A 25555-nucleotide genomic window follows, 5' to 3' on the forward strand; every position below is an offset into this window, starting at 1 on the left:
GAAAATAGAAAAAAAGCATCATTTTGTGATTGCATTGGGATGACTTAGTAACTAGTAACCACAGAATGTGAGGGTGAGACTGGGTTGAACCCATGGGATGAAAATAAACATAAGTTGTTGTTTGACCTCAGGCTAAATAACTGTTTCTTTCCCAGCCTGCTGGGAGATGACTTCTGTGGCAGAACTAGTTTGCAGAGGCTGCAAATTAAAAGCTGCACTTCGGAGCGTGGGATGAAGTGCTGTATGCACACAGGTGTATGGTATTTGTGTGAGCATCATTTGTGCAAGCATCATTTTCTAGTCTTGTTTCTTTCCCAGATTCCTAAGAAAGCCACTAGGTAGGTTCATTTTCTCTACTCAAACAACTGGAGAATCAGTGGAGCATGGCACAGTTGTAATCCCAGCACTCTGGAGGCTGAGGCAAGAGGATGAGCCCGCTCATCCTCCATCTAGCAAGTTCTCAGACATAGAGAGACCCTGTCTCCAAAAGGGGGTTGAGAGTCAGAAAGAAAAATAAATTAGAAAAGTTATTTTTACTGGTACTATTTTACATTTTACTGATATTATTTATATTTTCCAGTTGAAGGAGAAATAAGTAGAGAACTGATTTTGTCATTAGATGATGATGATGAGTGTGTGTGTGTGTGTGTGTGTGTGTGTGTGTGTGTGTGTGTGTGTTTGCCTGCTTGTCCTGGTGCTTGTACTTAGGGCCTTTGCACTGTCCCTAGCTCTTATGCTTGAAGCTAGTAGTTTTCTACTACTTAAACCACAGCTCTACTTCTAACATTTTGGTTTTCTTGTCTTGCTGTATCTATTGAAGACAAGGACTGCAGAATAAGTCTCAAAGCAGTAAGTTTAGCGATGAATTTGATTCTTTTATGGTCCCTTGTTTTCATCTTTACTTGTGTCTTTCAGTAAACCAATGATGGACTTGCTGATATTCCTCTGTGCACAGTATCACTTAAATCCCTCAAGCTACACAATTGATCTGCTGTCGGCTGACCAGAATCACATTAAATTTAAGCCCAACACACCAATAGGAATATTGGAGGTGGAGAAGGTCATTTTAAAGCCAAAAAATTTGGATAAGAAGAAACCTACACCTTTAATACCAGAGGTAAGGATTCTATTATAGATTTTGATATCTAACAACTAACTCATTAAGTTTATTTTTGATCCTGCAGCTCATTATACATGAACTACAATTTGACTTCATGTCCAGATTTTCTCTGACTAGAGTTATCATGTTTGCTTAGGCCACTTTGTTTAAAATTTAGCTCACTGTTGCCCTCGGATCAACTAAAATTGAAGAGCTACTTTAGATATCAAGTCATTAATATAACAGTACCAGGCTCTGACAATTAGGAATGTATAGTATTTTAGACTCATGCGTTAAAAGTAATTCAAAGAAATATTTTAGATTCTTCCAATAAAAATATGAGACTTCAAGTAATATTTTGGATTTTATCCCTTTGGTAAGTGACCACTCTACCATTAACAGTTAAATTACAGTTACTTGAGCTACACAGTGACTCAGGTTTCTTTGATATGCGAATTTTAATACAAAAATTTAACCTCAGTGATTGTAGTGGAATCAGCTTTCTCTACCCTCCTCAATATTGGGCTCCTAAGCCAGGGCTTCATGTATTCCCAGAAAGCATTCTATCCCTAAGCTAACATAATAGTCCCTAATCCATGCTATGATTATGATTTTCAAGAAATACTCTTCTATTGTGAACACCAACAATTGTTTCACTTCTTTAAATAAATAAAAATTTGTTTAAATGGTTAGTTTGCACACATGTATGACTTGAATACATATATTCTCATATTTTCTGCATCATATGAAGCTCTTCATAAAGATACTGACAGTAACTGTGTAGTACAACATTTGTTGTGACATATGATTGAACAGTAAATATTAAGACACTGAGTTTCCTTCTGTCAAACTTTGTATTTATTGTACATCCACTATTTATTCAGATGGAAGTAGTTTTACTTACGCTGTGATTTGTAGATATCCCCATAGTTAAGGGGATCATCTACAAATTATGGATTTTTAGTTTTATGAATAAATGTCTTTAAGAATCTGGAACTGTGGACTTTTATTGATATATTTTGCTTATTTACAAAATCCAATTCAATTACATCAACATATGAGATATGTAAAATATTTCTGGTAATTTTTGGAGTTATTAATATTAGGTATTTAAATAAAGAAAACATTAATACTCTTCATATTGTATTTAAATTAACCAAAACAGTAATGATAATAACGAAGGCTAACACCATGGCTACTGTTTATATCTTTGATAATTTACTATGGCAAAATGCTAAGCTCTTTATCATTTATCATGTTTTACATAGAACAAAATAATTTTAGTGGTTTTCCAAAATAGCTGTTTATTCATTGAGGCTACTGACAAAACATTCAAGTAAGAAATATTCCTCAACTGAAAGATAGAATAAAACTAGGGAAATGATCATGCATGTTTGTTAATTTTGAAGTAAATATTTTTAAAAAGTAAAAACATTATTAGTATTAGATATGAGGCCTTTTATTCATTTTGGTATTTAAATCTACTTATTATTTTAATATCCAGGATTGTGAATTCAAGCAAGAAATATTTGATTTTTAAACAATCTTGAGTTCACAACCCTTGATATGATAAAGAATTTAACAACAAAACAGGGGAGATATTTTCTGTGTACGTGACTGTAGATTGACTCATGACTGTAGCCATCATTGTAGAAAGTACATGATGTCATAGGGTGCTCATGAAGCAGCTGATTAGCGCATGATGCTTACACAGCACAGTGGTTTAACTATGGCTTTAATCCTTATTCCAGAAAACTGTGAGGGTAGTGATCAACTTTAAGAAAACACAGAAGACCATAGTGAGAGTTGGCCCACACACACCACTTCAAGAACTTCTTCCTATCATATGTGACAAATGTGAGTTCGATCCATTACATACTCTGCTGTTGAAAGACCATCAATCTCAAGAGCCCCTGGACCTGATGAAATCTCTTAATGATCTGGGTCTGAGAGAATTATATGCCATGGATGTCAGCAGAGGTTAGTTATACTTTCTGCTTTGCCTGTTTGACAGAAAGTATGTACATGTATAGATGTGTGCATTGTATTTGTAAATGGGTGTTCTCAAATTCATAATGGCAAGTTAATTGATCTTGTACATAGATAGGAATACAGATATATTATTGGGAATAAAGAAGAAAAATTAAATGTAAAAAATAAATCAAGAGAAATATAAAATGTAGTTTGATTTTAGTTATTGAATTTGGAAGGAAACTTGTCTTTTTATCTATCATCAATTGGTATTTGATGTTTTGATACCTATGATTTCTTTTTTGTTTTGGACATGGGGGATCTCATTATGTACTCATCTATTCTGGAGTTGAACTTCAGAACTCAAGGGATCCTGCTGCCTCAGCATCCTAAAGTAGTTTGTATTACACAGTGTGTCATTATGCCTAGCATTGTTTTAAACAAATCAAAATGAAAATTTCATGTACATTCACTTATATTGTTAAAGTGTGAGTTGTTTACATATACATAGTCTTTACTTGTGTGAGGCATAATTATCATTCAAAATTGGAAGTTTCTTGCCCAGTTTTTTCTTCAGTCAATACCTAAATAAATTGGCTTGTAAACTATATGAGTCTATTTCCAAAAATATAAACTATACAAATAATAGAATACATTACAACTAGGGATCACAAATGATACTTTTCCATGATGTCTAACAAAATCAAGGATTTTTAATTCAACATGAGTCTTTTTTGTTTTTCTACTGGGAGGAAAAAAAGTTTAGTGAAAGGGCTGGGAATATGGCTTAGCAGTAGAGTGCTCGCCTTGCATGTATGAAGCTCTGGGTTCGATTCCTTAGCACCACATAAACAGAAAAAGACAGATGTGGCACTGTGGCTCAAGTGGTTAGAGTGCTAGCCTTGAGCAAAAGGAAGCCGGGGACAGTGCGCAGGCCTTGAGTCCAAGCCCTAGGACTGGCAAAATAAATAAGTAAATAAAAGTTTAGTGAAGAAGAAAATTCACATATTCTCTTTCTAGGGAGCTTCAGAGATCATACCCACATGGCATTATTTAATCCAAATACCACTTTTTCAATGCAATGATATTTCATTATAAAAGAACAAGCATAAGCTTTACAGTCAATTTACCCTTTTTTACTTCCTCTGCTGTAGCTACTTCTGTTTCTGCCTTCAGTAAGTCATCTTTACAAGGTAAGTCATATAAATCAATAGAAACTGTTATAACTTGAACTGGGACAAATTGAAAACAAGCTTCTAACTTCACCTATTGTTTTAACATTACTAACACATTTTGTAAGAGATTTTGACTTAAAAATAATTTATAATTTTTTTCTTTGATTTTTAAATTTAATTTAAAATTTTCATTTTAGTAAATATTTTTAAGTTATATCATCCTAGAGCTTGACATGGTGGCACATGCTTGTAATCTCATCACTTCAGGGGCTGAGGTGGGAAAATTATGAGTTCAGGGTAAGCCTAATCTACATAGCAGTCCTTATTTCAGAAACAACTAATATATATAACTACATTTATGTGATATATATGATATACATATGATATATATGTATATATATATCTATATATATATCACCACATAACAACAACAACAAAAATCAAGACAGATGTAAACCAGTCTAAAAGCTTGAGAAAACTACTTACTTACAAAGTAAAAGATTTTTCTAGGCTCTTTAGTAGTTTGGTGTTAAGATGGAGGGATCTCAGATAATTACCACTGAACAATTATTCATTGAAGTAACTATATATTCATCAGAGGACTTTTTACCATCATTCAGTTGTTTGTGAATTTTGTGAATATTTTGTGATAATATGGGAAATGAGTATGTAAAAATTAGCATTTAAAGCATGTATACATGTAACACAATATTTAAAAACCCTTTGAATAGAATTTCTGAAAAGAAATACATAAAAAATTTATTAGTGGCTACTCTTGGGTCTTCTGCCTATGGGTGGCTTTTTAATGTTTCTTCAAATGTTTTTAAATGAGTGTGCATTACTTTCTTGGAATAAAACTTCATTTAAAAATGCCCAGTAATAAACTCTGAATGTCTCTCTCCATTAAAATGTATAGACTCAGATAATTGATTACTCTAATAATAACTACCTATTTTTTAAAAAAAAAACCTTAATAAACGACATGTTATGTTTTATTGGAATTTTCTTTCATTACTATTTTCAGCTTTCCAAAAGCACCGTGACATTCTCAATTCCAAGAAGCCACCTCATATACATAGTAGTATGTTTGCTTTCTGTAACTTTCATGAAGACCAGCATAATTAAAACAGTTGAAAATTCTTACAATCTTAAAGTGTATACTAGCCAAGAATCAGAAATCTGGCTTGTCAATTCTCACACCACAGTGCTGTTTAGTGAACTTGGCAAGCTGATGGGGAAAATACCTTTATCTGTCTGTATCTTGCATTTTACCTCTTAATACTAAAGAAATTACAAAAAGTACTCTCAGGTTTCTTCCAGAAACAGCATTCTGTTTCTTTTAATTAACTTTGCTCCTAAACTCCCTGCTCCCTACCAGACATTATCTTAAGCAAGTGTCTTAATATGTTCAGCCTTGTGTTTACGCTGTTGACTACATTGATTTCTACTATCCCTTCCAGCCACAGAAATATTGTTATTTTTTTCTAGAGGATTAAATGTGAACAGAATCATAAGAGAGTGGAATAGTAAAAATTTTTAAAGTTGTTTTGGTAGTGTCAGGATGTAATCTACCAGGTCGACCCCTATGCTATAAATGTTCTTATTTCCTTGCTTTTATTGGATTGGATATTATTCAAAGGCTTTGCATGCAATCAATTTTATTCCCTGTTCTAGAAAGAGGAAAGTATACTATTTGACTTGCTTTTCATAGTAAGCTCAAGTCTTCCACTGTGTGTGTTAGGATGTAACTATGACTTGAAATGACTCTTACACTGCTTTAGGTGAAGATAGGATGACTAGGTGCCTAGAAATCATTATTTGAAATACTCTGCTTATAATATTTATTATACAATGCTGCTGTATGAATCTTCCACCTGTTTTTAGTGAACTCAACTGTATACATTTAATTGAGTATTATATCTTAAAATGAAAGACCAACATAAACAGGAAAATTTATGGGTATTACAAATATAATTTATGTGGATGTTAGTTTTAATTCAACTACTGAATGCCTTTATATCTTCATGTAAGTTATTCAAATCTCTGGTCATCTGATCCCTGACGTGGGAAATGGGTTAATAATACCACTACTTATACTTCTTTATCTCCGGCATGGTAACCCAAATGAAAAATACAAGCCCCAGGACAATAAATTATTATTTCTCCTTCACAGGAATATTCTAATAAATAAATCGGGAGTGTGAAAAAAAAACCCTTTAACCTCAAACTAACCTTTAATCATGATTAGTTTAAGCATTATTGAACTTGTGCAACTTCATATTACTAATTTTAATATTTAAATTATTAGATTGAAGTTTTAATTTGTGAAATACAAATTTTACTTAATATGTTTTTGAAACATCTTGCATTAATATATGTATTGGTGTTAACTGCTTTTCTTTGCTAGAGTAGTCCCACATTGTTATGAAATATTTAATTTTTAAAGATTTTTTAATAAATTAAGAATGTGCATTTACTGTTCATTCCTGCTTTAGCTAAAGTTTTTTATGTAGATTGCTTTATTACCAGTGCCATTGAGACTATATTGTGATTCCCTTATGAAAATCTCACATTCCTTTGTAGAAGTTGTGTTTGGAAATTCCATCTTTGTTTCAATTTTTGAATGTACAATATATGTTTTGAAGAAACTGGTTGATTGTCTTTCAGCTTGTCTCAAGAATTCTGCTGGTATATCACTTCATTTTTTACTGTCCTCTCATTCCTATAAAAAGACTATTAGGTCTAGAGCTGGAAGGTGATGTACTTTTTTGTAATCTCAGTTACACAGATAGAGGAAGATTGATCACTTGAGTCTAGAAGTTCAAGTCCAGTCTAGGGTGCATGGTAAGAGTCTGTGTGAAGCCAGAGAAAGAAAGAAAGAAAGAAAGAAAAGAGAGAGAGAAAGAAAGATGAGAGAGAGAAAAAATGAAAAAGAGGAAGGGAGAGAGAGAGGGAGGGAAAGAAGGAAGGAAGGAGGGAAGTGGGACAGAGGGAGAGATAGAGAATGAAAGGAAGAAAGGAAGGAGAGAGAAAGAAACCTTATATTTTTGTGAGCAGACACATAGTAATATTACTAACCACCAATATTTATTGTCTGCCTCTTAATTATGGGTTGAATAAAAGGATAGTAGTCTATTTCAAACCTTCCATTAATTATTAGTTGAGATAAATCTACAAAGAAAATGTCCTCTGATCCACTATTTGTCCACTTAGATGAAAGCGTTTTGTTTTGTTTTGTTTTGTTTTTTTGCCTTTGCCTTCACCAGTTCTTAAACTCATGGACTTATTCTCTAATGTGACCCACAGGTAAACAATGAGGCTGGATTACTTTAGTATCACTATGATTGAGTAGAATTAAACATTAGTGATCTGTTTACATACATGGAATTATTTTTATGATAGTAAACATCTCAGGATGTTTCCTGTACATGTGAACCATGACCCTAGCCGACATTGACAGCTGCTCTCTGCAATGACTACTTGTTTCAAATTCATCATTATATATATATATATATATGTATGTATGAATATATGTTGTTTTATATTATCTTTAGGTAATTGTACAAAGGAGTTGCCACTTAACAAAGCAGATTATGAATACTATGTATCTTGATCAATGTCATCCATTTTACTGTTCTCAGAACCAGCAGAAAATCATTCCCCAGCAGTAGCTTTTAGTACAAAATGGAATAGGGGCATGCTGGACTGTGAGTGCTCAACAGTGTTGGGTTGGTCATTATAATCCCTTTCAGTTGGAAGTATTGGGGTTTGAACTAAAAAATATTGTTGCTTACCCAACTGGTGTTCTTCCACTTGAGCCATGCCCCAACCCTGGCTTTTTGCTACTTACTTTGGAGATGGAATTGAGCAAACTTTTCTGCCCTGGCTGTCCTCAAACTGTGGTCCTTCAGATTTTAGACTCCTCAGTAAGATTACAATGTAAGCCCCAAGCACCTGGATCGTAGTTATTTGAATTATCTTTTTATTTTTACTTCTGAAGAAGTTGCAGTTATGTAACACAGATTGTTGCAGGTATTGAGTTTGTGTTGTAGCTGTGATTTTTTTTGTGCTGATTATATATTACAGTTTCTTCAAGCTTCTGTTCCCTCTGCTGGAACAATATTGGCTGGTTGCTTTGAATGAGAGATACAGTCCTTTGCAGACTATAGACTGTTATCATTAGATACATTTTTAAAGGGTAAGGAAAAGGACACTCTACAAACAAATAAGCTGTCCTGCAAACAAAAATAATTCGCATGTCTTCCTTTTCAGAGTCCTGTCAAATACCACAAAACTTAGACATCATGAAGGAAAAAGAAAGTAAAGGTTTTTTCAGCTTTTTTCAGCGCAGTAAGAAAAAGAGGGAGCAAGTAAGTATTTTTTTCATGTAGCGTTTTTTAGACTTTAAATCTTAAAAAAAATTGTAACTGCATTTTAGCTTAAAATTACATATGAGCATTACCTTTTAATTCTGCATTAGACTGCCAGTGCTCCGGCCACACCACTCATAAATAAGCACCGCCCATCTTTTACGAGGTCCAATACCCTTTCCAAGCCCTATGTTTCAAATACCCTGCCATCGGATGCGCCCAAGAAGAGACGCGCCCCACTGCCTCCCATGTCGGCCTCCCAGAGTGCACCCCAGGACCTGGCACACATCCAGGAGAGGCCAGCGTCCTGTGTGATGAAATCCACAAGCGTGGATGAAACAGAGAAGGTACATTAGTTTGTTCTGTATTTTTTGGTTGACAATTGATTTTTTTTCCTTTAACCAACATGTCATTTTTCACATAGATTCCTGAGAAAATTAGTAGCCGTAAGATGAAGTCAGATGTAGCCACCATAAGACTGGAACTGTGAAAAAAAAGTGTGAAAACTACCTATAGTTCTGCCATTCAGAGAAGAATGTCAGTTTGCAAAAGATTTCTTTTTTTTCCTTCCCTCCCTTCCTTCCTTCCTTCCTTCCTTCCTTCCTTCCTTCCTTCCTTCCTTCCTTCCTTCCTTCCTTCCATCCATCCTGGACCTGGGCAATGTCCTTGAGCTTCTTTTGCTCAAGACTAGTACTCTACCATTTGAGCCACACCACTTTCAACTTTTTCTGTTCATGTGGTACTGAGGAGGCAAACTCAGGGCTTCATGAATGTTACATAAACTGTACCACTAAGCCAGATCCCTACAGTAGATTTCTTATTCAAGCAAATAAATGGCCCACAGAGAATCTTGATTTACTAAATTACCTAATTTACCTAATTTAATTTATCTAATATAATTTTACCTAATATAATAATAATAATATAATAAATACCTAAAATAATTTTTCCAGTCAGCAACATTGGTCTTTCTTTGTGTTATGTTCCAGGATTTCTAACTGCTTGTGTCCTCTTGAATTGACTGTGACTCTCTCTAAGAAATGTTGGTGTCTTGCTAGTATATTGATATTTTATTAAAAAAAACTATGATATAAAATATCATGCAATTACATATGGAATCTCCTTTCTTGAAAGCATTGTTCTAGGTGGTCGTTTCCTCAAAATTTTAATATTATTACAACTCTCTAATAGTAAAATTTCCTGAACATTACCTTTCTGTGGGTGAATCTATTTGAAAACTGTTCTTCATGCCTAAAATATCTGAACACTCCTGGCATCATGCATGTGAAATACACATGAGTTTTAAGTAAATATGACAGAGTATGAGTCCATCTGTTCTATTGCTTGCTACCAGACAGGACAATGAGAGCAAAATTTCTTCTATAATATTTGAGTCACTGTTTGTTCTCCATATATTTCATCGAAGGGTTGTATTTCCCTATTGGAAGTTTAATGAATTAAATGCCCAAGTAAATCAACTCTTCCTAAGTGCCCAATACACATCCATCGTACATACATATAAACATACGTACGTACATATATCAGTGCTGTTCCTTTATTTAAAGGAACTACAGTTTCAAAGTAGCTTTTAACTATCGTATGTATACATAAATTATTTTCTACTTTAGTACCAATCAACTCATTAGGTGATTCCAGTCCACATCTAGCCCTAGGGCTCAAATACAAGGCCATATCTGGAAACTGTGAGGTAGCACTGACCTAGAAGAGCATGGCTCAAATGGTAAAATGCCTATCTAGAAAGGATATTGTCCAGAGTTCAAATCTCAGTACCTCTTTTAAAAATAAAAGGAACTACTCAAGAAGTAAGAAATGTTTGTTTGTTTTTGGTCGTGGGACTTGAACTCTGTCTGAGCACTGTCCCCGAACTCTTCAGCTCAAGGCTTAGTGCTCTACCACTTGAGCCACAGCACCACTTCCAGTTTTGTGATGGTTAATTGGAGATAAGAGTATCATGGACTTTCCTGCCCAGTCTGGCTTTGATCTCCAATCCTCAGATCTTAGCCTCCTGAGCTGCTAGTGTTATAGGCAGGAGCCACTGGTGATCCCTGGCAAGAAATGAATTTTTAAAAAATATTCAACTTTAGAAGTTGCTTAGAAAACTAGATACTAAGTATATTTGTATTGTATTAAAAAAAATTTTTTTTTTGGCCAGTCCTGGGCCTTGGACTCAGGGCCTGAGCACCATCCCTGGCTTCTTCCGGCTCAAGGCCACCTGAGCCACAGCACCCCTTCTGGCCGTTTTCCATATATGTGGTGCTGGGGAATCGAACCGAGAGCCTCATGTGTAGGAAGCAAGCACTCTTGCCACTAGGCCATATTCCCAGCCCCTAAAATTTTTAAATACCATAAATGTTCAGTTTAGGATATAAAATCTCATAAATAAACTCTGCACAGGTAGCACATGCCTTCAATCCTAGCTACTCAGGAGGCTTAGATAGGAAGATTGTGGTTCAAAGGCAGTCTATGCAGTAAAGTCTGTGAGACACGCAAGCCAGAAGTGGAGTTGTTGCTCAAGTGGTTGAGCACTAGCCTTGAGCAAAAAGGGCTCAGGGATAGAGCCCAGGCCCTGAGTTGAAGCCCCAGACACACACTCTCTCTCTCTCTCTCTCTCTCTCTCTCTCTCTCACACACACACACACACACACACACACACACAAAATAGCTCATAAGGCAGAATTTTTTTTTTTTTTTTGCCAGTCCTGGGCCTTGGACTCAGGGCCTGAGCACAGACTGTCCCTGGCTTTTTTTTGCTCAAGGCTAGCACTCTGCCATTTGAGTCACAGCGCCACTTCTGGCCATTTTCTGTATATGTGGTGCTGAGGAATCGAACCCAGGGCTTCAAGTATACGAGGCAAGCGCTCTTGCCAATAGGCCATATCCCCAGCCCCAGAATTGTATTTTTTAAATGGTAGAATGGTGACAAAGTATTATGGGGTATCTGCTTGGTTGTTGGGTAGTCTTGACCCTGAGTCAATAATTCAGTTCTGTCTTAGTACAGGTGAATGTGCATTACTCAGGTCAGAGATTCCACATGCCTGGGCATGAGCAAGGATTAGACTGAAACTAAACAAGGAAAGTAGAGGTGAGGTCAGGTTCCAGAGATGTTCTTTCCATGCTATGGCCCCTTTAAATGTCTTCATAGAAGAAAGTAGCATTTTGTTTTTAATTACAATACTGCTACATAGTAATACTACATAGTAATTATTATTCTTACTAGTAGCTACCCAACTATCTCTTTCTGTAGGAGGAATCAATCTTACTCTCTGCTTGCAAATCTGTCTTTTAGCTGTCCTCATTCCTTCTTGGTAACCTTCCTTTGTACTTGATTCTGGAAAGAGGTCTAGGTTGCCTTTCTAATAGTCTCCTGCTTCCAGTTTTGGGTTGGACTGCCAATGACCTCACTGAAAGCTATTTCTTTTGATTCTCACCCTCAGCCCTATGACCAGTTGGTGCCCCTGTGTTAAGCAATTTTTTTTGTATGTTGCCTTTGGCAAGCTGAACATCTTTATGCAATTTTCTAATTATTTTTCCTTTTGATCTGGACATCTGGGTAGTTCTTTGATGTGTTGTGCAGCAAAACCCAGAATTATTTGTTTTCCCCTAGAGAAGCTAAAGGATCACTACTTATTTATTCACTACAGAATTCCTAATAATTATTCTATGGTTGTATTTCACACACACACACACACACAATTTATGATTTCCCATGCATATCAGCACTTGTTTCCTTAATTTGTGGCCATATATGATGTGATTTAGTGTTGATTTTGTTCTATTCCTTGATCTTTTTATTTTATTTTATTTTTCTATTCCAGTACTAGGTCTTGACCTCAGGGTCTGGGCACTGTCTCTTACATTTCTCACTGAAGGTTGGTACACCTCCACTTGAGCTACTCTGCTTCTAGCTTTTTGCTGGTTAATTGGATAGTAGAGTCTCATGGACTTTCCTGACTGGGCTGGTTTCAAACTGCAATCTTCAGATCTCAGCCTCCTGAGTAGCTAGAATTATTAGGCATGAGCCACCAGCAACCAGAAATACTGTTCTTAGACCTTCATTTAAAAAAATATATTGCTTCTACTTTCTTTGCACATTTTCTACACTACAGGTACCAAAATCTATTATCTTACTTGTATTTGTTTCACTCTTTGAGAAGACATTTACTCTTTCTTTGAGTTTATGTGCTGATGCTTTTCAACTATAATGATTTGAACAATGTCTCCATAAGAGAAAGGTCCAGGTCTTAACTTCCAATAGATAGAAATAAGGCCTTACTTACAAATACTTTTGGTGGGGATAGTTAAGCTTGGAGATATGATCACCTGGTTTTTATGTTGGTTTCAAATCTAATAAGTTTCTTTCTAAGAAGAGAATTCACAAACATGGAGGCACCTGAGAGCTCTGTGTTGAATATGGCACAGCTTGGTTCCCTCTGCACATCCAAACAATGCCGGCACCACCAGAAGCTGGGGTAGGTATGTTCTCTTGTAGGATAACATGGCCCTGTGAAAACTTTGATTTTGGATTTCTGGCTTTCAAAGCCATGCAAGATAAGTTTGTGTTGCTCTTAGAATATTTATAATATGCCAGTTTTATAGTTTCCATTCCTAATGTTCTTCTCACTGTCCTTTGAACTCATGGTTATGCATTGATTCATCATTACTTAGAAGTCAGCGTAGTTAAAAACAACCCTTCCTCAGGACATCTTCCTGAATTTTGTGCAAAGATAACACCAGCTTTGATTTCACTGAGCATGACACAATCTGGCCAAACTAAGAAAAGAGGATGAGTTTTCATTTTTGTAAAAGTGTATATTGTAGAACAGTCAATAATAAATACATGTTATTCACCCTCTCAATAAAACTAATCCCCTTAAGAAAGAAAGCAGATAGGATTGATTTGACCATAGTATCTGATATATGAGTATGAGAATTTTATAATGAAACTCTTTATGATAATAAAATTTTTAATTAAAACAATTAAACCTGCCTAATTCATTTTCTCCCAAGCTTAAAAACCCAAGATTATCTTTGGTGTTTATTTCTTATTCTTTTCACACCTACTTAGAGACCAGTCCTTCATTTAGTCTCTCTTCATAGTGTCTTTCTTCTCTTTGTTGAAGTCATCCTACAGAAAGCCATGGCACAGTGTTAAGAAGAGAACCAGTGTTTAACTTGTCTTCAGAATGCTCTCAGTGTGGCAAGTTGGCACATTTGTATTTCTTAATTATCACTTCCAAGTTCAGTAACTTTAGTCAGCTATAAGTTTCGTTTCAAGTTCCTCTACAAACAGGTTATAATTTTTTAACTCTTATTTCCTCATTTTCAGGATACTTAACTAGCTTAGACTTATTGCTGCATATGTGATCTGCCTTTTTACCAATTAAAATGGAAAAAGAAACCCACCTTTCTCTTTATTCCTACTTTCCTTGTCATCTGATTTCTGTTCTTTACCTGCCTAATGAAGAATTTTCTGAAGATTCCAGCACAAAATCCAATGTAGTTTTCTCTGAATTTGTTTTTTGTACCTTTTAAAATTTAGTGTGTTGTGTACAGTATTTTATTGGTAGTATATTCACATACTGTTGTATGTTTACTTAATTCCATTTATCAGAAGAATGCAGAGAATTTTCCCTTTCTTCTGCCCACAAACCAAATTCTTCTGCACAGAGGCAACTACTGTTAATGGATTTTTGTATACCTTTCCATAAACAATGTTTTCAAGCCAGTCCTCACAAAACCTCTTTTCCCAGATGTTTGACTATTTTTATCAGTGTACAAAGAACTGACCCATTTTGAAGATTGCATAGGAGTATGGCATTTGATGTACCATGACTTTTTATCTCTCAATCCTATGATGATAAGCATTTTGATAAACTTACAAAGGATTTTCTGATTAACTTTTATTTTTTAAATTTTGTTTTCTGTGATGCAAAATAAACCACAAGAGTGCGCTGTTTAACAGAAGTACATTCTAATTATTCTGCACTCCACCCCCCCAAGCATCCTATAAAAAGGACAAATATTAGAAATACTTATATTATGATAGAAAATTCCATTTGTATGAGCAAAGTGATAGAAAATAGAGCTACAGAGATGCATATTAGTAATTCTCAAGACAAAGTGATTTAAGATTTGCAACTTCATTCATTTTGAGTTTTATTTTGATGTTAAGTAACCACTGATGTGCTGGCCTTAAGTCAAACTGAGAGAGAAGTCAGTTTTTCTGTATCCTGGGGAAATTTGTTGACAATTCTCTTTTATACTTTTGTCTGACTATAGTTAATATTTTTCCTCATTTTTCTAGGACATTTCTCAATATTGGCAAATTAGAACTTTTGAAATTGAGATTTTTGAGCTCATACTGAAATTATTCTCATTGCTAAATGTTGCATTTTTGAGCTAGTGTTGACAACTGATGTTTTAGTTTCCAAAGAAATCTCACTAAAGATCCACATTAACAAAATAATGTATTCTAACTTTTATTGGAATATTTACTCATCAAATATTTTCTCCATATAAAGAATAGATTTCACAAAATACACACATACACACAGACACAGACACACACAATAGAATTTATAGGAGATATATTTCCCTGTCAATGATTTCGCTTTTTTGTGTGTCCCTAGAGTTTTCTGTACTCATACATTTTCCATCCTCCATTTCCTCTACAAAGGCAAATGTAATACCTTCTACAATTATATTCATTTGGAAAAGAAAACATTCCAATTAGAATTTTTTTTAGCATTTTGTCCTGAAGTGTGGAGTTTGAAATGCCTTTAGTACAGCAAAATACATGGCACTTGGCTTGTGTTGTTATTTACAGGAACCATGTCACATATTTTTCTATATAAAATATGTATCATTATATAAAATAAGATTGGCAGTTGTGAAATGGGAAGTGAAAAATGCAGTAATATTGACTTAAAAGTGATTTGGAGTCCTGAGATTGTAACAGAGTTCAGTAGTCTATCTTCTGTACAGTGTCTAATGCTTTTGAATAACTCATTTAATGAAAGGATATTCCAGTCTTACATAAAAATTAGGCTAACAAACCTGTTTCAGCAGCTGAAAACGAAGTAAAGGAGTTGAGGATATTTTCTGAGCAATCTAAAACCATAGGATTCACAGAACCAGTGAAAAATTTTTTCTTTTTTTTTTTTTTTTTTTTTTGGCCAGTCCTGGGACCTGGGCTCAGGGCCTGAGCACTGTCCCTGGCTTCTTTTTGCTCAAGGCTAACACTCTGCCACTTGAGCCACAGCGCCCCTTCTGGCCATTTTCTGTATATGTGGTGCTGGGGAATTGAACCCAGGGCCTCATGTATACGAGGCAAGCACTCTTGCCACTAGGCCATATCCCCAGCCCCAAAAATAATTTTTTCTTTTTTTTTTTTTTTGACAGTCCTGGGCTTTGGACTCAGGGTCAGAGCGCTGTCCCTGGCTTCTCCTTGCTCAAGGCTAGCACTCTGCCATTTGAGTCACAGCGCCACTTCTGGCCATTTATGTATATGTGGTGCTGGGGAATCGAACCCAGGGCTTCAAGTATAAGAGGCAAGCGCTCTTGCCACTAGGCCATATCCCCAGCGAAAAATTTTTTCATTTGTCATATTTGGTGTAAATTACATGTACACCCTGTGCCCTGGCTGCTATATGTTACACGATTTCTTTGGTATGTTGGCTTATGACTGACTGGAAACACACTACTGGGCATTTCACTGGATCTTATATTTCATTTTTCTCTAGAGAAATACTCAAAATTTGAGAAATTGAGAGGTTTTGCCATGTAGTATTGTGCAAGTGAAATTTGATATCTGGAATATTATTTTTTAAATAAATGACTTAATTTTTTGGAATGTTTTCCATTTACTTTTACCCAATTTTTTCTTTTCCCCTCCATCCTATGATTTACAAACAGATGCTATATTGTCATTTATTTATAAATTCAGTAAGTATGTATTTTTGTTGTTATTTTACATAATGAATTTTATACCTAGTTACTTTACACAGAATAATTAAGGCTGTACTCCTGTGTTGTAATGAAATATCTATTTATGATATTTTAGTTTTCTTTGAAATCCAGGTTATGTCATAACATTTTATTATCCTTCTCTTATTTTATGTAGAGTGGACCACATACATAATTCTAAATTGCCTAGGAACAATAGTTGCCATGACATTTGCAGTTTGATATACAGAATACAACTCTTTACTTCCTAAAACATGACTAGTTTCACTCAAAAGACAAATGTGATGTCAGAGTACCATGTTTAATCTTTCCCAGATATAATGTATACTTGGTAATTGTGGTAATCATGAGCTTCATTCACTTCTGCATTGGTGAATGATTTGTAAATTGATATTCCAGACAATGTTCTAAGAATGTTACTCATTTAAACCACTCAAGTCTTATGTGTCAGAAGTTTAGATCTTGGCCAGTTTTATTTCTGACCTAGAAGTAAAGAACTATGCTCATTATAAAGTTTTAAATTAAAAAATAATTTCAAAGCACAAATGGGCATCTGTGGAATTAGTGATTAATTCTCTATAATCTATCAATTTGCAAAGGTTGTGAATATGTGTGAAGAGAAAGAAGGAGCTCTCAAGAGAGCATTGAATGTCTGGAATGTGGGAGGGATTGGAGCCAACTTGCCCCATCCTCATTGGATGAAGTTCATGTAGCCCCTCTCCCACTGTGGTGTGTGTAACCTATGAGTGGCCTTGTTTTTCTTTGGTAAACAGCCATGTGTTAATAGAAACCAGGGCAGAAAGCAGCAGCTTCTTTCCTTGAGGCATGGTGAAAAGCTTTTAGGGAGGTCATTTGGAAAAGTCCTGCTATAAATCTGTGGTTCTCTTTCTGACATGAATTGCAGTAGTCCTGGGTTAGTCTCTTCATTGCTTATTTACTCCTGTATAGATCACTTAAATTGTAGGCATGTCATAGTTTCCTAATGTGACTCTAGAAACAATTCTATCCTGATCACTATGGTTCACAGCAAACCATGTTTCCGCCATCCCATATTTTTTTCTTTATAATCTTCAGCTGTGCTTTCTTCTGGTTCATCTGTTTTTCTTTCTTTTCCTAAATCTAAGACACACTAAACTACTGGCTAGGCCCTCATCTTTTGGTGTAAACATGTGAAAAGCAAGGGATTACCAGTAATAAGAGTTGGTTGTTACCTTAAAGTACTGAAAACATAGCTTTCCTCACGAAGAGAAATACACTTTTCAAGTTTATAAAACAGGGATAAAATTTGCATTCTTTCCCCTTTTGCTGAGAGAAGGGCTGTGAAGCAAGTATACTGTGGCAGTGGAAGCTTAGGCCAGATTTCATTTAGCAGTAGTGATTGAAGTACTTTGATTTTTCGTGTTATTGTTGTTCATTGAACTTTTCACATGGCTTGTTTTCCTTCTCTGTAAAATAAGGTCTAAATTTTCCAAAGTCTTTTCCAGCACTAGTGTTGTAAAATTATTTATCTGGTTATCTTCTCAATTTGGCCTTTAACACATGAAAGAGCTTTGTTCTGCAGACCTTGGCTTTGTAGTAACCAGCATGTGAGGCATATTCCTCCTCTGAGGATTTCTGAAATCTAAAATATAATTGCAACATTAAACATTTAATAACTGACATCTTTCTTCCTCAACTCCTGATTGTCACACAAGAATAATCACAAGTAAATGAGTATTACTATAAAGACAAAAAGGTTGATGAAGATGTGCTTAGGAGAAACTTCTGAACTGGAGAATAACAAATGACATCATATACAAATAATGCATTTTTAAACCAGACAATTATATGGTTTTAGAATTCTTCCATCAACTGCTAAACATAGTACATACTAAACATACTACAATGACATACTAAATATACTACAATGGCTCACATTTATAACCCTTGCTACTTAGGCAGCTGAGATCTGAGGATTGAAGTTCAAAGCAAGCCTACGCAGGAAAATCTGTGAAACTTTTAATCTCAATTACCTACAGTGATACTTACAAGACAATATGTTATAAACTAACTGTATAACATGGGGGTCAGGGTTTGGGGAGGAGGGAAGGAGGGAGGAAGGAAAATGAGGGAGGAGGTAACAAATTTGAAAAGAAATGTACTCACTATCTTATGTATGTAACTGCAACATCTCTGTACATCACCTTGACAATAAAATTAAATTTTTGTAAAAAGCCAAAAATGTAGCCATGGTCTAAGTAGTAGAGTGCTAGCCTTGAATACAAAAAGCTCAGGGACAGAGCCCAGACTGTGAGTTCAAGCCCAGGACCAGCACGCACGTGCACACACACACACACACACACACACACACACACACTACACATACTAAACCATATCCTCACTTATGGGAATCACAGCCATTAGGACATAATTCATGGTAAATTTTGATAAATTTAGTGTTTATCTTAAGCTATTTCATAGTATTTGTTGACAGTGTTCAGTTGGAGACTCAAATTTGTAAATCTATCCTTAACAACAACAAAACCTACAAATTTTACAATAGCTTTTAGCAGCTGCTTAGGTTTTCTCCACTAACCTGACCTCTTTCCTCTACATCCAACCAAATCATACTACAAACAGAAATAATCTACAAGCTCCTAATAAAACACTTTTGTCTAAGTGACATTGATTTCACCTATTATAATTTGACAGTGGTTAATAGGTGATCTAATAACTAGTGTAGAACTAATCCTCAGTATGTATATTGATTGAACATTGTGTAATTATATTTTGTTCAGCTGAATTAACCATTTGGACCAGAGAATTCTGATCTGAAAATTATCAGAGATTACCTCTCTTGGCAGGTTTTCAACCTGCTCTTGCTACCTTCTTTTGCTAGCATATTCTGTTTTTCCTTATAGTATTTGCCTGTCACAGATCATAAAGCTTGGTGATGTGCATTCCTGTTACAGGTGCAGTATTCACTAATGGCAAGCAGTCTTATCAGTGGTTTTAACTAAAGTAAATAATTGAAAAAGTCTAATGATTAACCAAAGCAGTTTCTCCTAGTAAGTGTAAACCTGCTTTCCCATTTTGCAAACCCTCCAGACTTTAAAAAATTTTTTAAATTTCAGCCTCTTTGAAAATAAAAATTTGGTTGATATTTTACCAAAGGAAAGTATAATGATGGCCAAAGCTAGATCTGTGTTCTTTCAGCATTTTTTAGTCTTCTTAATAATTTCTGAAATTATAACTTTTGTATGCATGACAGTTGTGTATGAAATACTCCAAATACTGTGATACACATGTATTTGCTCATCACCCAGACACTGTGTGTCACAAGTGACACACAGTGTTAAATATTTAACTTTTATTGAAGTCCTTTGTGACACCATGAAGTGTGTGACCTAAGGTGATTTAACAGATGGGAGATTTTTAAACATAGTAAAGTTGGCTTATAAAAGTGGACTAGTCCGCATCCCTGGACACTGAGTACTGCTGGGTTTTAGGGTTGATTATAGCAGAGACTGGTCCCATTTAAACTGACTGACTCTGTCATCAAGGTGAGAAGACAGTCATAAAATAAGTACATAATTTCATTTATGTCTACACTTTCCCTCTTACCTCAGTAACTATAATTTTCTGTCAGACACTTTCACATGCATCAACATAAATAGTAATGTCAGCAAGTGTTTGTAACATGAACCAAGCATTGGATACCATTCTGTTTTACATACATACTGTCATTTATGTATCCTAGACTCTTTCTAATATGAGAATGGTTACCTTTCATAGATGAAGACACTGAGGGTTAATGAGACAAGAAACGAATGCTTCCTGGTTCAACTCCTGGTGTTGACTTTCCAAAGCCCATTTGTTTGATGTCATTATAGTGTGCTACCTTCCAGCTGTGAATCCTTTCTTTCCCTGCAGTTGTTTTCCCAAGGGAAAGAAGTTCTTTCTTGAATTCTTTCAGAAGTGTATTACAAGGACATCTTTATGTCATCCGAGGGAGTAATAACAGCATTTAATCAGAGTTGACATTAGTAACACTGAGTAAAAAATAGGTTTAGGTGTAGGTTTTAGCTCTTTTCATTCTGTAACTATCAGCAGAATTCTGGACCAAGGATGTGAAAAAAGTAGCAGCAATGGATATATGGTTTTGGAGGTAGTTTTTACTAACTAGTATAGAAGTCTGATGTTTTGATTCCTGCCTACATAACCCCAGTGCTACCCTGAGTTACCCTTTTGTTTAGGGAAATGGTTCCAGATACTTCTGTAGCCGGGCACCTGCTACTGCAGACCTGACTATGCTTCTGTTCTTGTGAAGTGATTCACCTTCTTTTTTAATACCGTATATGGTTGTCAGTGACAAGAAATAAAGCAGTTTTTTATTTAAAAGAAGACTTTTTCCCCTCTGGCAGAAATATTAGAACATTATGAAACAGTAAACTCATCAAATTTTTCTTGGTGTGTATGTAGCAAGCATAGAGGCCAAACATTTCTTATGAATTAGTTCACTTCTCTTAAATGCGTTTCTGTTATTTTGCAAGAAGAGAATGACCTAAGCAATATACTAACATCCAGCTTTACCATTTCCCATCCAGTGACTGAATAATTATCGAGACTCTCATATGAGCCAGACATTGTTCCGGAAATACAACAATGGAAAAAAAAATAAGAGGAACACAGTCTTGCCCTTAAGTCAGTTTTAAGGGAGCAAACAATAAACAACTAACTAAGCCGACTCCAGTACATTAGGAAGCCATTGAGTGACATCATGAAAATAGAACTGGGAAGGAAGATAGAAATGATTGGGAATCAGGAATGCTGTCATTGAAAAGATGATGATAGGAAAATTGAGGGGTTGGTGATTGGAGTTGTGAGAGATGGGCAGGATGATGAAAGGGGTGACACTGGTCAAGATGCATCAGACTCATAAACTGACATGTTGAAATAATTATATCCCCTTTGTGCAAGTACTTCAGGATAATAAAATGATAAAACTTAAAAAAAAGAAAATGTGACATATGAGAAATGACCTACAGAAAATGAGGAGTTAAACATTGAGTTGTCAGAAGCAAAAGTATTCCCAACTAAGGGAGCATGATGGTAAGAATCATCTTGAAGTGGGGAATTAATTTCCAGGCAGGAAGCAGGCCAGTATGCCTGGAATAAACCATTCTATCCTCAGAGAAGGAGGTGGTCAGAGAGATGTAGGAGCCACATCATCAGTTATAAGGACTTTGATGTTTTCTGTGGTAAATAAAAATACACTAGGAGGTTTTGAAGAATGTGACGTAAAGTGACTTCCATCTTAACAGGATCCTTTTTGCTCCTGTATTGAGAAAGGATGGGAAGCAACGTAGTAGAGGTCAGGCTGGTGCTAGATGTTTTTGTGTGCATGTGTTTATTTTTGGAATTTAAAAAAGTTTCTTTACATTTATTTATCTTCTAGTTTGGTTTTGAATTTTCTTATGTATTTTTACAAAGCAATCTCCTTAAAGAGTCACATAGGCCTTGAATTCACTTCCATCTCCTGAATAGTGGAATTATAGTCATGCATCACCACATTCAATTTGGGTGCCACAAGCCTTTTAAAGGAATAATGAACAGAGTGAACTCAGTACAAGCAGTGCAGGGAGGGGAGAGGCCTACTTTTTGCTAAGATAGGGCATAAGTTAGAAAAGCAGGAGGGAAATTAGATTGCCAAGAGCTCAGTTATAGACAAGCTAGCTTGGATTTGTCTTAAACATTATGTATATATCAGAATGATGGTCCAGCATAGAAACAATAATGTGAAATTCATCAGCACAGAAGTAATACTTAAAGACAAAAGGAATGCTGAGGTTACCAGGAGAGTGAGCATAGATACTAATGAGAATATTTCTCAGAACTAAGCTCTAAGTTGTACTAATGTTGGTAAGGAGTTGAAAAGCAATCAACAGAGATAACAGAGTACTTACACAGTATGAGTGTATGAATAGTAAGGAGTGGAGTTGTTTGGAAGTAAGAAAAAGAATTTTAGAAAGGCTATCAACTGAGTTTAGTGCTGCTAATAGGCCAAATAAAGAGTTCTGGGAAGTGACCACTGATCTATTTTTGGTCAAGGTCGCTGGTAACTTGAATATGAAAAATTTTTATGGATCCAGGGTTGAGAAAAGATAATTAGAGAGACTCAAATGGGAAATGAAAAATTGAAGAAACAAGCTATGAGCAACCCTTTTAGGCAGTTTGATTGTAAAGGGCAAGAGCAAAGATGGTGTGGCAGTTGGCCAGGAGGCATCAGACAGCCTGCTGGAGCAGGCTTGTCCTAGGGTCTGCTGACAGTCACCTGCTGCGTGATTGTAGCTTTGTGTTTGGTGACCTCAAAAGACCTTCTTTTGGCTAGAAATGAAGATTTTCAAAATGTTCTTCACTGATATATTGGTTCTGAAAAGGAGATAGATTAATCAAGGACTTAAAGTCTTCACATTTTCATCATTTACTTTCCATTAACTTACATCTTCCAGTTTTTCTGTGAAAGTCTGTTTTGCTTAAAAGCTCCCTATACTACAGTTAATTATTTGCATTTTAGTCCTCCATCCTAGCCTAGGATTCTTGAGGAGGAGCATATATATTTTACATTTCTTTCCATTTCTGTCCCAGCTTCTTGTTTCTGCACCTGACACTTGCGACATAATTTTTTAAATGAATTGTTGTTTCATTTGGATGTGTGCTTTTGTAAGTTAATTTCTGTTTATTTATTTACCTTTTATTGTTATTGTAACTGTGATATACAGAATGATTAGTTACATAAGTCAGGTAATGAGTGCGTTTCTTTCATCGCTCTCACTACTTTCCTTGCTCTCTCCCAGTTTTCCCTCCCAACCCTACCCACAAGTTGTATAGTTAATTTTCAACATAGTGTCTAGTGAGTGGTCACTGCTGCATTTGTTCACCTATGTACCACCCTTTCTGTGCCCCATGCAATCCTTGCAAAGACTGATAAATTAACAAACAAGACAAAAAGAAAAGAAAACTGAATTAGCAGTAAAGATCTTCTTGCTTCTATTTCAGGGAGTTCATTTCAATAAATGTTATTTTTACAGTCATACACATATAGCTCTTGAGCCTTTATGATCCTTTCCTAACAATATCCTCCTTTGATCTCACTGTGTGAATATCTAGAGACCTGTATAATTTATTAAGTCCCAGTGTATTTTTTTTTACCATCCATTTTGTTTCCTTGTAGATTTATAGGCACATTCTACTTATCTCAAATGAGGTATACCATGCAACCTATGTTGCTTTGGGTTGGGTTTCCTTTGCTTATGATAATTTTCTTTCCAAGTCTACCCACTTCCTTATAAATGGTACAATATCATTCATTTTGATGGATGAGTAGAAGCCCATTGTGTACATATATTATGTTTTCTCAATCCATTTATCCACTGAGGGGGGCATCTGGGTTGACTCCATATCTTGGCTATGGTAAACAATGCTGCAGTGAATATGGTTGTGCTGGTAGCTTTAGTGTAGCGATGTTTGTGTTCTATTGGATAAATGCCCAGGAGTGGAATTGCTGGTCATAGGGAAGCTCTGTGTTTAGCCTTTTGATGAACCTCCAATTCTGCTTTCCAGAGTGGTTGAGTAAGTTTACATTCCCACCAACAATGCAGGATGAAGTCTCTAAAGTCTCTGAAGTCTCTTAAAGAGAAGTCTCTCTTTAAGTCTTTAGCCCATTCATTAATTGGGTTGTTGTTTCTTTGAAGGTTTATTTTGGGTTGTTTAATTTTTTTAGCTTGAAGTACTTTTTTTCATATACATAACTAGTCTGATGCATAGTTAGTAAAAATCTTTTCCCCTTCTGTGGGCTCTCTATCTTGATGACTATATCCTTTGCCATGCAGAAACTTTTCATTTTGATGCAATCCTAATTATCTGATCTTTCCTTGATTTGTTCTTATTCTGCATCTTTACTTAAGGAAGTTTCCACTCATACCTAGGAGCTCTTGTTTTCCTAAGTTAATTTCTAAACATGGGATTGTGTTTGGTCACTTTTTTTTCTGCAGAGTCCCGGTGAAGCAAGCATTGTGAGAACTGGCTCACTGCAGCTCAGTCACACATCCACAGGGAATTCCTCTTTGAAAAGGACAAAACGGAAAGCACCATCTCCACCCTCCAAAATACCTTTGCATCACAATGATGAAGATGGCCATGTGACTGGTAATGAGACTTTTCCCACTACCATTATGTTTGCATTTCATTTTCTACTACTGATACATTTGTATTACTTATGTCTTTATTAAGTAATAATACTTAGTCTGAAAATTGTCCTGATGGTTCTCTTAACTGCTTTTTTTAATAGATCTGAAATATATAATAAAATGACAAAATTGAACAGCTTCATTACCTTTCAATGAGCAGGTTATAGTGTGTAAAATTTTCTCAGAAAGATACTGCCATTTCAAGGACTGGCTACATGTAGGAATGGTAATTAAATGAAACTTAGTCTTTTCATAGCTGGATGGTAAAAGGACTATGTGGTAAGGCTGTATAGAATTTATCTCTTTTTGAATTATGTACAGGTTACCTGTGTTAGGAAGTATGTCATGTGCAGTGTGACTTGTGTATAAGTTGCCTTGCTTCTTTCAGCCCACAAGTCAGTGGATGGAGTTCCTCCAGATGGTGCTTTTGAGGCAAACTCTCCTGAGCCGCTGAACAGCCCAGGTATGACACCTTTACTCCAGACCCTGTGATTATTGAAGAAAACCTTCCAAGACAATTGGGAAACTTAGCTAATTAAAATGTCCTGTATATGAAAGAGACAACAGATGGTTTGCCTCTTTCCCAAAATTTGTCAAAAATGAATTATCTTTGTCTCTCTTCTCTTCACTGGGATTAGAGATTAGATTATACAACTGGCAAAGATAAAAAATCCCCATTCTGGAATTGTTCTGGAATTGTAGGTGCTTTCTCTATTTTATCTCCTA

At 35.5% G+C, this 25555-nt stretch overlaps 1 protein-coding gene across 7 annotated transcripts in view; it reads left to right on the top strand.

The window, feature by feature from the left end:
• Window positions 1-25555, top strand: part of Cobll1 (cordon-bleu WH2 repeat protein like 1) — a 131202-nt gene that overhangs the window by 86742 nt on the left and 18905 nt on the right. For 5 of the 7 annotated variants that reach the window (XM_048345307.1, XM_048345310.1, XM_048345311.1 and 2 more), the window contains exons 4-10: window positions 916-1117; window positions 2851-3079; window positions 4225-4263; window positions 8518-8615; window positions 8726-8962; window positions 24635-24788; window positions 25218-25292. In XM_048345307.1, coding sequence (XP_048201264.1) covers window positions 916-1117; window positions 2851-3079; window positions 4225-4263; window positions 8518-8615; window positions 8726-8962; window positions 24635-24788; window positions 25218-25292 — 1034 coding nt within the window. The remainder of the gene's footprint in view (window positions 1-915; window positions 1118-2850; window positions 3080-4224; window positions 4264-8517; window positions 8616-8725; window positions 8963-24634; window positions 24789-25217; window positions 25293-25555) is intronic. The other 2 variants (XM_048345308.1, XM_048345312.1) reach the window with 1 other exon arrangement.

This window comes from Perognathus longimembris, chromosome 4, assembly GCF_023159225.1.
Source record: "Perognathus longimembris pacificus isolate PPM17 chromosome 4, ASM2315922v1, whole genome shotgun sequence".
In the NCBI taxonomy this organism is placed as follows: domain Eukaryota; kingdom Metazoa; phylum Chordata; class Mammalia; order Rodentia; family Heteromyidae; genus Perognathus; species Perognathus longimembris.